The 13,844-nt window shown below is 33.3% G+C and overlaps 1 protein-coding gene across 1 annotated transcript; it reads left to right on the top strand.

Moving 5' to 3' along the window:
* Positions 1–1,352: 1,352 nt before the first annotated feature.
* Positions 1,353–6,455, top strand: LOC111513575 (U1 small nuclear ribonucleoprotein C). Its single transcript, XM_023169798.2, has 2 exons — positions 1,353–4,584; positions 4,750–6,455. The coding sequence occupies exons 1-2, from the start codon at positions 4,371–4,373 to the stop codon at positions 5,013–5,015; spliced, it is 480 nt and encodes a 159-aa protein (XP_023025566.2). The 5' UTR covers positions 1,353–4,370; the 3' UTR covers positions 5,016–6,455.
* Positions 6,456–13,844: the final 7,389 nt, after the last annotated feature.

Genomic DNA, 13,844 nt, shown 5'->3' with positions numbered 1-13,844 from the left:
CCAAACAAATTTTTCTAGACAATGGAACCGAATTTAAAAATTCCGTAATTACTAAACTTTTAGGACTTCATAAAATCAGAGTCCACTTCTGTTCCCCAAATCACCCCCAGTCGAATGTAATTATTGAACGATTTCATTCAATTATTATCGAACATCTACGACTACTTAATACAAAAGGGTTTTCAAAAACACCTATTAAAATGAAAATGATTTACGCGATCTTAGCTTATAATCATTCAATTCATTCCGCTACCAAACTCAAACCAATTGATATCATAAATGGACATATAACCTCCAATGAACCATTCGATATTAAACTCGATCAAATCTTATTGAATGACTATATATTGCAACACAGAGAACGAGCAAAATTGTTATACTCTCAAATTAATGCTAGTTTAGTTAAAAAGAAACAACAAATTACTGAGAAAATTAATAAGAATAGAGACGACCCGGCAATATTTAAAACTAAACAGAAAGGTTACACCAAAAAACATCTGAGACAAAATAACGCAAATAAATTCTTGAAACCCGAGGAAATTAAAACGACTAACAAACGCAGAAAAGTGATATCTACCACGAAACATGCAAAGGTACACATGGACAATGTGAAACGTCCAATTAGACGACTTCATTCATTCGACAACTAACACTTGCTTATCATTGCAGATTTCCCGGAATCTTAGCGACACCAGATAAGATAACGTTCAAAAACCTTAAAAACAATCCTGGGTTAATTCCGGTCAAACTTGGAACTGCAAAGGTCAGAGAATATTATCATTTTATCATACACTACTATGACTTGAATCCCATCATATCAGAAATCAATAGACTTAAAATGAAATCTGAAAATCTTGTGAATTTGATATCGAAAAATTCAGAATATGAAAAAGATACGTCCAACTACTTAAAAATATTAAAATTTATAGAGACCAATGTCGAAAATAAACTGATAGAACTAATTCCTCATCCGATGAGAAATAAAAGAGGAATAATCAATGGGTTAAGATCCATTTTTGAAGCAGTTAGTGGCAAGTTAGATGCAAGCGATGGCGAACGCTATGAAAAACTTATTCAAGAACTAAAGCAAAATCAAGATAAATTGTCATCGAACATAATAAGGCAAAATTCTCTCGCTGTCTCTCTAATTGATAAATTTAACAACAATATTCAGCAAATAAATCATAATGAGAAATTGATTGAAATAAAAATCAATCAAATTTCTGAAATAGTCAAAAATAAAGTTTATCGAGAAAATTCAGATTTCATTGAAGACATAATGAATCAACTAATTAATATGTTCGAAATTATCTTTTACAAAAATCGGAATGATGGATCCAAATATCATGAAATCCAAAGACCTTTTATGGGAAATAATTGCTATTCAAAATAGACTGAAGAAAAATCAACTACCAGTTGAAATCAGACTTGAGAATATTATGGTGATTGAAAAATTGATAAAGGTAGATTGTTATCTACTAAATAACAAAATAACATACATCCTTCTCATACCTATAACACACCCTATAGAACTGAACCTCCACCATCTTTACTCAATCCCTATACCAAATGAGAGTCATTTTAAGGCAATAATTCCAGAAAATAAGTACCTTTTGAAAAACGAATTGTACTACTCATTTATGGGCGACCCTTGTATGAAAGTACTTCCACTATTCTACATCTGTGACCCGGTCGAATTATTGGAAATTGGAGCCAAAAATCCCTGCGAAATCCAACTGATGAACATTGAGGACCATGCCATATGCCAAAAGATGCGATTGGAAATCAATCAACCAATATTCAAACGATTGGAAGAGTCAAACCAATGGATTGGACTCTTACCTACCGAAGAAACAGTTAGACTAAAATGTCACCAGCAAGAAGAAGCCATCAAAGTCAAAGGTTCATACCTAGTCGACATCCCAAATACTTGCCAGATATCGACAAATCAAGAAGTTATCGTCAATTATCAGCAGATTGATACCCAAAGCCAACCCATCCTGTTTCCCGACTCAGATATACAAGAAATTTCAAGAGAGAAGTTTAACTTGAGCCTTCACCAGAACAATGTAAACTTGGATGAACTGCATGAAATCAGAACAGGATTCATAGAAAACCGCCCTGCACTTCAAGAAAACTCTATAAGCTATACACCCAGTGCTTGGACAATTATAGTTTATGGGATTCTAGCAGTTCTACTAGCGTATGCCATATACAAGAAGATTAGAGACATCAATCCGCCTTCCAGAAGAAGCCCCCAGGAATCCATTGAGTTGCAGAATATTCAAATTCCTCAGTAATCCTCCGAAGTTGAATCTGTGAGGAGAGGAATTACATCGTACCACCTTAAGGGAGAAGAACTTATCCAGCATCGCTGACGCCATTTTATGCTGATGTTGCTGAATCGACCTGAAGACTGAACTCCATTTATAAATTAGTCAGTTGCTAGATTTCATACAGTAAACATCTCTGTAATTTTGAATTTTCACAGTTTGTAATTAAAATGTATTTTTTAAAAGTGACTTTGCGTGTACGTTGATATATTTCAGGTCAATAATTCTTTTAATTTTTTGAAACTATTCGACCACTTCCAAAAGATACTGTAACTGTAAAAAAAATTACAAAAAAGAGTACAATTCTAACAGACACCCCAGAAAAACAATTGCTAGAAGAAGAAGCATCAATAAAAAAAAGAGTAGGCTGTAAAAATAAAAATAGATTCAGAGGAAAAAGTTGTGAAAAAAAAGTTGAAGAAAATAAAAACAAAAATCAAACGAAAATCGAAAGAAACGAGAAATGACAAAATAAGAATCTGCGATAACACAGATGAAAAAAATCAATGTGTCCTTATCGCTTCAAAAAGTACGAAGAGTCATCGTCATTCACGTGGATCGAGTGTCCATTGAGCACATGAAGATTGTGCACATGAGCTGCGTCCTGATTTTTTTCTGTGTTAATTGTGATGATGATTATTACGACAGTGATTAAAGGTTTCAATTGTTTGCGTATAACAATAAATAAGTTGAAACTGAATATCGCTATTTTTAATAAAAACATTAGCATCGTCCTGTGCGATGACAGTATTTCAGATAATGTTACAATTCCTGTGTTACAACTGTCCCCTCGGTGGGTACGATTGTAACACTTCTCAGATGAGCAAAATATGCATATTTCTGGTTTCAATATTCACAACATACATAGATATTATACCTAACTCATACAACGGTGCCATTTATATGTAGTAGCGCAGTAGTTGTTTTAAGAAATATTGTAACAATAATATTGTTACAATTGTACCCACTCTCCCCTACTATATAGAACTTTTTCGAGAGCGCGTAAAAATGGAAATCTTCTTAATGTTGAAAATTGTTCTCTCAGAAATAATTCATGATTGAAAAGTTGCTTACACTTGTCTACTTCCAGATTATTCTTAAGCGGTAAAGAGTCATCTTTGATGTAGAGGGGTAAATGAAACGTAAACCCAAGTTTTTATGCAAAAATCATTCGACCTGTACTTCAATCGGAACTTTCGTGCTAATGCGAGAATAAAAGAAATATGTATTCCTGTAGAATATGAAAAAATTCAACCCGATCATTTTAAAATCTCCAAGAAATGAGATCATTTATATAACATATTTTTCCAGGAAACCGGAGGGCGAAGCTTAGAGAGACGTATCTTCTGCGAATGTATTGTAATCGAAAACAAATTAATGTGTCCAATGAATATTTTTCGACCGTATTGATAAAAATAAAAAAAATCAACTGAGAAAGGTGCTGAAGACGTTTAAGCTGTTAGTTGCAAAACACCCACTACCCTATATGGATTCAAATACACCAGAGGCTCATAGACATATGACACGTGTTAATTCCATGCGTCGCATATTATCCCTTCTGTTGAGAATGAAAGTTGTTCATTTAATAGGAAGAAAATGCAGAACATGAAATAAATGAAAGCGATTCACATTGTTTCGAATAGTTTATTTGGAAGATGATTATTTTCTTTGTTTTTTGTATTCTCTCAAATTTTTTATGTTGAATTGGATAACTAGAAAAGAACAAAAAACTTTTTCCCAAAAACTAAATTTTCCTAAAAATATTCCTTTACAATATTAGTAGTCTCTTCGACATTGGATTCTTGTACCTATTTTTTTCGTATTTATCGAGATATGGGATATAGGATAGAGAGAGGGTTGGTACCTAAGATGGTACCTGAGATGTACCTGAGTATTATATAAAGAGAAATCATGAATCAAAAGGAACATTACAAGTAAACAGTCTCTCTGCAGTGAACTAGCTGAATTCCTGAAGTGTAAACTTGTGTGGTGATAATTTAGTTCCAGAATTTGTGATTTTGAGATCGAGGTTGAAAAATGCCAAAATACTTTTGTGATTACTGTGATACGTACCTAACCCATGATTCCCCTACAGTTAGAAAAACGCACATTTCTGGTAGAAAACACATTGATAACGTGAAACATTTTTATCAGAAACTGAAGGATGAAGAAACCCAGAAAATGATTGATGCTACAACTGCTGCTTTCAGAGCCAATCAAAAGGCATCGAACCCGTTCGCGCCAGTAGGAGGTAAGACAGTTACTATTTATATCCTATCCATTACCTAGATATTTTTCAGAATGTATGAAGTTTTATTTTAATATTCAAGTAGTGTTAGTCATTTTGTTACGATAATTATGTATTGATTTTTTCATTGAATGACTTCCTTATACTAATGATATTCTTGTTTTACAGCGATGACTCCTGTTCACCCTATACATCCTATGTTGATGCATCCCAGCGGTCTAATGCATCCTATGTTGACAGGGCCTCCTCACATGATGATGGGACCTGGTGGTGGAATGCCTCAAATGATGGTAGGATTCAATGTTCTACCATCTCACATGACGATGCCACCATCACTGCCTAGGAAGCTACCACGAGCACCTATGATGCCACCACAAGCACCTATGATGGCACCACAAGTACCTATGATGGCAATTAAACCTCATAATGGATAAGCTCGTGAAAGCTAATGCAATAAAATATATACAAATTATGGTTTGTTTATTCCTCACACATATTGTTTCTTTCCTCTTTTGGACTGTATATGTTCTCTTGAAAGCCGGGGTACCTACAGCTATGCTTTCATACTATCTGGTTTTTTTGACAAGTATAGATGACTATGAATGCGTTATCCTTTTCAGAAATAGTGGATGTTTTCCGGTTCGACAAATTCTATTCTAATGATTGGAGCATCTGGTAATAATGTGCCCCCACGTTACCTGGCAGTTCGCGAGAGAGGTTTTGAATCACCATTTCTAATCCAGTGGCAAATGTGCCACATGACCTGGTTTCAATCGTTTGTCAAGTCAAGTCTATGCCTAGTTCTTAAAATTATTTTCACTCAATTACAGATATAACTTAAGAATTTTTGGTTGCATATTTTAAATTATTTCTTATCATGAAATTTAATGGGTGTTACCCTGATTGGGAATATCTTTCAGAATTCTACAATATCTGATCGAAATGTACATATAAATACAATTGAAAATGTTATTCAGTTAATTCAGAAATAAATTCGCACTAAAATGAAAAAATATACAGTAAATCACCAAAAACTTGCACTATACTGACACCCAGCAGGTTCGCATTGCTGCATTGCTGGAACCTTTTCTGAAAAGCAATAGTTACTGAATGAATTTCTCAATACTGTCTGTTGAAGATTTTGGACCTCCCTCAATATTTATGTAGATTTATACGCCGACATTGCAACTTTAATCCGGTCACTGTACTAAGGTAAAGTGCTCAGTATGCAATCTGTGCAAAGTTTGCATATTTGGAGATTGTTTTATATTTCTATATCCTGTGATCGTATCATTTTGATGTCTATGATCTTGGAATATTAAAAGATGGAATTCTGAATACTGAGTGTTTTTGTTTAAGAATAATGAAGTTGAGGTTGGAACATTTTTCAATTCACGTATTAGCTTCAATAAATTTGAATTATTTCATGATTATTTTCCATATTTGTCACTATAATGAATCCAGTCTTTGATCATTTCTATGTCGTGTTCTGCCTGTTCTTTCACCGCTGACTAAGTTTCTCCAGACTGTAGCAAATTTTGATTGAAATATATTGAATAAATTGTATCTATTCTGAACCGTACATAAATTCCATACAATTCTGATCCAATATATACAGAATCATGTGAAGAACAACTCAGTAGCACTTGTGCTAAGTTGAACTTCGCCTTTTGTTATGTCAGCAACTAGCTCTCTAATTTATTTAAATATTTGTATGTAACTACAGCTGGGTAACAATAAAGACGATTATTATTATTATTAAGTGTATTATTCTGAATCATAACGGTGATGCCAAATTTGCTATCAAAATGCACTACTTTAAACAACTATGTTGTTCCTCTTCAATTTAAAATGTCCATATGACATACAAGAGTTATGGAATAATGAATATATTGTTTTCAAAAATTAATGCATAGTGAAATTACAAATAAAACCATTCAGTATGTCAACAATAATATATTGACAATACATTTTTTAATAAAAATAAAAAAAAAACACTCTGAATTCAGTTCTCAGTATGAGTAAACCTAGAATATTTTTATCGCTTTTCTGAACCACTAATTTTTAAGTTTTCATGTGTACATATTATATACCGCAGCTTTTATTGTCGTCCAGTTTCTATTTTGAAACATATTCTTATGTTCTGTGATAAATTCGTCAATTTCTTGTTTTTTAGGAGCTCGTTTGTTTTTGATGTGATCCATGAAATAAGTGTAAATTATTTTCTTTTGTTCTGTTGTCTGTGGAATTCTTTGAACGATTTTGTTATTTTTGATCGGAGGCATGAGTGCATTATTTTCCTGTACGTCTTCAGAGTTTTCCCTTTGGGACATGTTGGTTTCATTAATTCTCTCAATAACTCTTGGAACTGAATTATCTTCAATAATACTCCCGTCGAAAACAGGATCCATATTAATGTCAATATCGTCCAGTCTCATTCCTTTATATTATTCTACTCCTCGTTGCTTTGCAAATAAAAGCAGTTACGATACCTTTACAGTCTAATAATTATTGTCTGATAATCTGTATTCTGTATTCGAGAGTTGCTTCAGGTCTTTTTTAGTGAATTGAAGAAGTTCGGTAACGGTATCTAAATGCTTTCGTAATTTAATTGAGGTAATTCTTTCTGGATATTGTACTCCACACTTCATTGTATATTTATGTAAAATCTTTGTTTCATTCATGAAGTTTCTGCCACTAGTGTGGAAAATATATTCATTATCTTTAACAAATATTTCCCTCAATTTTACCAAGTGGTCAAGATGTTTTCGCATATTTTGTAATAGCAAAATTGGTACTTTTTTCCTCTTTTACCTCTCATAACCAATCGGTTGTACGATTTAAATAACATTCGTTCCGAATGTAAATCAACTGATTTATAAGTTTGCACCTTAAGCTGTGCTTCTTCAGTAGGTCTCCTTCTACTCAATAAAATAATTTGTTTAAATAATACTTCTTTCAGAGTATTATAAAACGAATAATTTTCTTCACTCAACTGAAGTTTATTGAATATATCTTCTACGGTGCCTTGTAAGAAAATATCTAATTTTTTCAGATCTGAAGTGAGAGTAATTAACTCCTCTTTATGCAATTTTTTCTCATTCAAATCAGCCGCAGCCTCAGCTGAAACCTCATCATTGAGATTCTATAAGAACTTTCAACATTTTTAATTATTTGCGTCAATCATCTGTATTTGGTTTTTGGAGTAAATGTATGTATGCCAAATCACAACATTTTTATGAGTGTTCCAAAATCCATTGCTATTGAGATTTGTATTTATCAGTTTGAGAACATATTTGATTTACATCACAAATAAGAGTCTGAAAAAATGAAGGACGCAACATTTCTATCAATTCCTTGATTTCAGAATTTTTCTGTTTGGCAATTATCAATAACTGGCGTACAACGTCCAAGTTTCCCTTTCTCCTCCGTCCTTTAAAATAGGAGTAACTATAGTTGCAGAGAAAGGTATGTTTGACCCTAACTCTGAGATTTCTGCCTCCTATTGTTATTCAAATCTACATTTTCTAAACATCGCTTCGTTTGCCTATACAAGCTTTTTCTCTTATAAAATCTCACACAGTGAGAACATGGAGAAAATTCTGATGCCACAGGTTTACCTTCTGATTGTACTCTTTTTACAGGTCTCAATTTATCGTTGGTTCGATTTCTGACAAAATTTCCCTTTTTCCTCAAAGCAGACAACGCCTCTTTTCTTTTTCTGGAATTAGTTTCATACGACGAAATTCTCAGAACTTCAATTTCACTTCTGTGCCAAGTAAACATATGTCTTGCAAAGTGAGAAATATCTTTTCTACAGAAGAAACAGAAATCTCGTCTGTCTTTATAATTTTTTCTATTTGTAATTTCAACTTATCAACTTTTTTTCATCAGTAATATCTGATGAAAAAAAATCAATGTAAATAGTATTACTGCCATTTGGTCTCGTTCACAAGTGCTCTTTTTTTGCTAAACTTTTTTCAGCAGTCTCGGAAAAATATGAACTATGTGTCATCCGATTTGGAATAGCATGTGGATGATTTTAGAAAAAAAAATTAAGTTCCGATAGCAATAATTGTGAAAGTTATAATTTTTATAAATTATATCATCTTCAATAATGCATTTATCATCAACTTTTAAGAATTTCTGATTTTCTTTGATATCATTCAATTTCAATAAATTCGAAGTTTTAATCACAGAATCATTATTTGTATCCTCGTGTGATTCCGAAACCGGATTTCTAGACAAACAAGCAGCTTCAATATTATCTTTAGCCGGGTTATATACAATTTCAAAATCAAACTGTGAAATATAATTCAAAATCTGCACTAGTTCCATATCATTACTTTTTTTTATTTTGAAATTTTCCAAAGGTCTATGGTCCGTAAATACAAAGAACTTTTTTCCCAACAAATGAAATTGCCAATATAAAATGGCTTCTTTAATGGCCAAAACATTCTATAAAAATGGCTTTTTTTTCTGAGCATTTGTCAACTTTCTAGAGAAAAAAACACCGACTTCAAAGAGTTATCTTTCTGTGGCTGCTTCAAAATTGCTCCAACTCCTTCAATACTTGCATCAGTGAAAATAAATATTGGAGCCTCTGGATCAAATATTGCTAAGGCAGGAACTGTGCACAAATATTCTTTTGTCGAATCAAAACTATTCCTACACTCTTCAGACCAATTGAAAGGCATATTATTTCTTAACAAATTTCTCAAAGGATCCAGTAAAACAACATGATTTGGTATAAACTCCAAATAAAAATTTATCTTACCTAAAAATTGTCTAACTTGTGTTTTTGCTTTAGGCCTAGGAAACTTCTTAATAGCCACTAAATTATCATTTATTGGTTTAATCATATTGCTTCCAATTTCATCCCCCAAATATTTTATTCTTTCTTGGGCAAACTGGAATTTATTTTTATTCAATTCAAAACCCTGTTCATATAGTGCTTGCAGTACCTGCTCTACCTGATGTACATGCTCTTCGTAAGAGAGATATATATTTATTATCTGAAAGATTGAACAATCTTGTAGATAAACAAATTAGGGCTTAAAATCTAAGATTTATACAACTAAAATAACTTCACATAGAGTGAGATTGTTAATTGAAAACAGTTTTTTTGTGAAATTATCATATGATAAATAAAAGTTAAAATATAGCAGTTAGTTGGGAATGTATATAATAATATAAAAAAAACGATGAATGAGGCAATAAAAAACACACTCCTCAAAACTCTAGACGATCCTCAAAAAACTCTTCAAGCGAGTAATACCCTTTCCTTGCTAGGATAACCTTCAAGTCCCACCTGAATTTCGCTTGATTCACACTATTAGTCAGGGTAGCTGGCAGCTTATTATATATTTTTATTCCCGTGAACGCAATAGAATCTTTAGCTAGGGTGGATGTTGGAATGGGCAACTTGAGATGATGTGCTTGTCTAGTACAGTAACTTTTTTCATTTTGGAAGGAACTTTTATTTGTATGTACCAGATAAGACGTTTCTATAATTAATAAGGAAAATACAGTTAAAATTTCGTTTTTTATGAAAAGGGGTCTGCACGGTTCATTCCATTTCTTACCGCACATATTTCTGATTGCTCGTTTTTGCAATACAAACACCGAGTTCATAAGCTGTTTGCAGCATACACCCCAGAATGATATTCCATACCTCAAATGAGAGTCAATCTTGGAATAATAAGCATTTTTAGCTGCGTGGTAACCTAGCTCATTTGAGATTATTCTTAACGCATAGCAACCAGAGGAGAGTTTGTTGTTTAGTGCTCTTACATGTTCCTCAAATCTTAGGTCCTGATCGATGTTTATGCCTAAGAATTTTGTGTAGTTTTTGTTGACAATAGCATCGTTTCCCAGCCTCAATTCCGGTAGAGAGCAATTGAAAGTCATGATGTTTGTTTTTTTCAAATTCAAAGACAGAAGATTTGCTCCAAACAAATTTTTTATTTTCTCGAGATCACTAGAAATAGAGTTATGAAGATCTCTCTCGTTTTTGTTGTGCCATAATACTGTGGTGTCATCTGCGAAAAGCGTGAAAGAGCCAGCTATGTTAAGGCTGGTCGTCAAGTCATTTATGTATATCAGGAATAGTAATGGCCCCAAGACTGAGCCTTGGGGTACTCCTGTTTTCACTCCCTGTATACTAGAAACAGAGCTGGTTTTCGCATATTGTTGTCGATCGATAAGGTACGACTGGAACCACGACAAAATCTTGTCTCTTACCCCATAGTGGTGAAGCTTTTTTAGCAGTATTCCATGATTTACACAGTCAAAGGCTTTCGACAAATCACAGAACACCGCTGCCGTAGCTTCCCCTGAATTTAAATTGCTGTATGTCTGCTGCAAAAATGAAAATACCGCATCGGTGGTGCTTTTTCCTTCTTGAAATCCGAACTGATTGGAATTTATGATTTCGTTCAAGATCAGGTTTTTGTTCAGTCTTGATTTGACTAATTTCTCAATCAATTTCCCTAGGGCCGGAATGAGCGATATAGGCCTCAAATTGGACGGATCGTCCCTGTCACCCCCTTTATGCAAAGGAATGACAACTGATGTTTTTAGGAAAGACGGGAATATCCCCTGGCTAAACGAGACGTTGATCAAGCGAACCAGAACCTCTAAAGCAGTTATGGGTAAATTTTCAAAAATTCTCAGAGAAAGATTATCCATTCCTGAGGTCTTTTTGTTTCTCATTCCTCTAATGGTATTCATGACTTCGTAACTATTTGTAGGAAGTAATTCAAAACATTCCCTGATATCCACCTCATGAAGATATGTTAAGGGATCATGTGTACTCCTTATTTTGCTCGTCAGAGATTCGGCGATAGAACAAAAATAATTGTTTATAATGTCAGGGGATAGAGCGGTTTCAATAGTTTTTTATTTCCTTGTCTATCTATTAATTCACTTACAATGTTCCACGTTTCTCTTGATTTGTTATCCGCTTTATGCATTCTTTCAAAATAGTAATTATGTTTTGCCTTTTTTATCAGTGACCTGAAGATTCTTCTATAATTATTATAGTAGGATAAAAAAGATCCATTCACGCAGTACTTTCTAATATAGTGGAGGCATCTCATGTTTTTGGCAGAGGTTCTGATACCTCTTGAGATCCACGGTTTTTTAATTTTTATGATTTGGGTAGGGAATGCCTTTTCGAAAATTTCACAAATTTTCTTATGGAACACTTCGAAGGATTCCGTGGACAGGAAAATAGATTCCCAGTCAAAGTTGGAGCATAAGTAAAAGAACTTGCGATAATTTTTCCTACTGTACAACTTCCCCCATTTGAATTTTCTTTTATCTTGAAAAGTATTCAGATTCACTGTACTTGAAATCGCGTCGTGATCTGAGAGATCGGATGACAAGACAGAACATGTTATATCATTTTCATCGAATGTGCTACAGAAATAATCAATTAATGATGAAGAATAACTGGTTATCCTAGTAGGAGATGTAACGTGCATCGTGAGGTTAAAAGAATCAAATAAGTTTGAGAGTTTTTGAGTAGGTGGAGATAGATTATCAAAATTAATGTTTAGGTCACCTGTGAGAATAATATTAGATTTGATAGGAATATTCGAGAGAAGGCACTCTAACTTATGAATGAAAATGTCAGTATTTGATGAAGGCATTCGATATAAGCAAATTATGTAAAGCGAATGTTTTTTTTCATAAATCATAGAAAATTCAAAAACCTTCTCTTCGATGATATCGTTATGCTCGAGGACAGAGTTGAAGGAAAATGACTCAAAAATGTCGTCGCGAATTAAAATAGCAGTGCCCCCGTGTAAAAACCTACTTCTACAGAAAAGGGAGGCGACTGTGTAATTGGGAATTGGCAGTGGTTCTCCCATATTGAGCCAATGTTCAGTCAGGGTAACAAAGTCTTAGAAAACACCAATATACCATCTATATGGTTTACTGTGAAAGCATCCAATTTATTTTTTCTCATCACACCTGCTAAAACTCTTTGAAAAATAGCAGAGGCAGATTTTAAACCAAAGGGTAAACATCTCCACTGCCAGTGTCCATAATGAGTCACAAAAGCCAACTTGTATCTATCCTTTACACGCACCGGAATCGACCAAAACGCCGAATTTACATCCAATTTTGAAAAGAACTTACAATTTCTGGCGCGTATAGTAAGATCATTTATCCTTGGAAAAGACTGACTTTCTGGCACTATTATTTTGTTGAGCTCTTTAAAATCCATACTTAAGTGTGATCTTTTTCTTCTTCTCTCTTGAAAACCATGGTTACAGGAGCTGCATAAGGACTACTTGACTCCTCTATTAAACCTGCATTTAATAAATTATCCATTTGTTTCACAATTTCTAATTCATCTTGAAAAGAGCATCTATAAGGTTTCTTTGAAATATATCTATTTTCTGTCAGTTTCACTGTGGCTTCATAATCCTTTACTGTCCCTTCGTCAACCTTTGATTTAGCAAACATTTTTTTTTATAATATTCTCCATTTTATCAGTACTTATTACATTAATGTTATTTTGCTTATCAAAATTTTTCATTTTATTAATGTTATTTTGCTTAACTAAATTTTGTATTTCTTGTTTCTGTGATATAATCAAATTTTCATTCAGACAGAGCTTGAATTTTTTTATTGAGTCTAATCCTAATAGAAATTCACAATCCATACCTTCCTTAATAATGAAAAACTGAAAATCCCCTTCTAAATTACAGATTTTAATACGTATTGTTACGATTCCCTCCGTTTTCGCCGTTCCAGCTACACCTTTAATAGTATCTCTCCCACCTATTATTTGTTTAATATTTATTTTGTCATTCAGAAATGTACTACTAACCGAAGAAACATTGGATCCATAGTCATATAAACCATTTTTGCAAATGGATAACCATTTGCAAAAATCTTGATTTTAATGAGTGGGAGGACTATTCGTTTTTTGTCTGTTCATGACTTGCCACTACTTCCTGTATTTGATTATTTTTTGTAACAAAGATTTGAAAAAACAAATACAAGAATTGAAAACAGAAATTGAAGTATGTGATGTCCTCCATTCCAGAATTAGGGGACATCACATACTTCAGAAGCAATAAGAAATTCGCTAAATACCTGTGAGAAAGTTTCGACCGTTAATGAAGATAAGTGTTTCGTTGAAGATCAATTGACAGATATCGGTGAACTTCAGAAAGGGGTTCATCCTCTGAATATTCGTGTTTATGATCTCGAAACTAAAGTAGGTGAACTCGAGTGGGGAAAAT

The sequence above is a fragment of the Leptinotarsa decemlineata genome, unplaced genomic scaffold, assembly GCF_025532065.1.
Source record: "Leptinotarsa decemlineata unplaced genomic scaffold, Ldec_3_MD MMD2_P_RNA_scaffold_7, whole genome shotgun sequence".
Lineage (NCBI taxonomy): Eukaryota > Metazoa > Arthropoda > Insecta > Coleoptera > Chrysomelidae > Leptinotarsa > Leptinotarsa decemlineata.
This window is presented reverse-complemented; position numbering and strand designations above follow the sequence as displayed.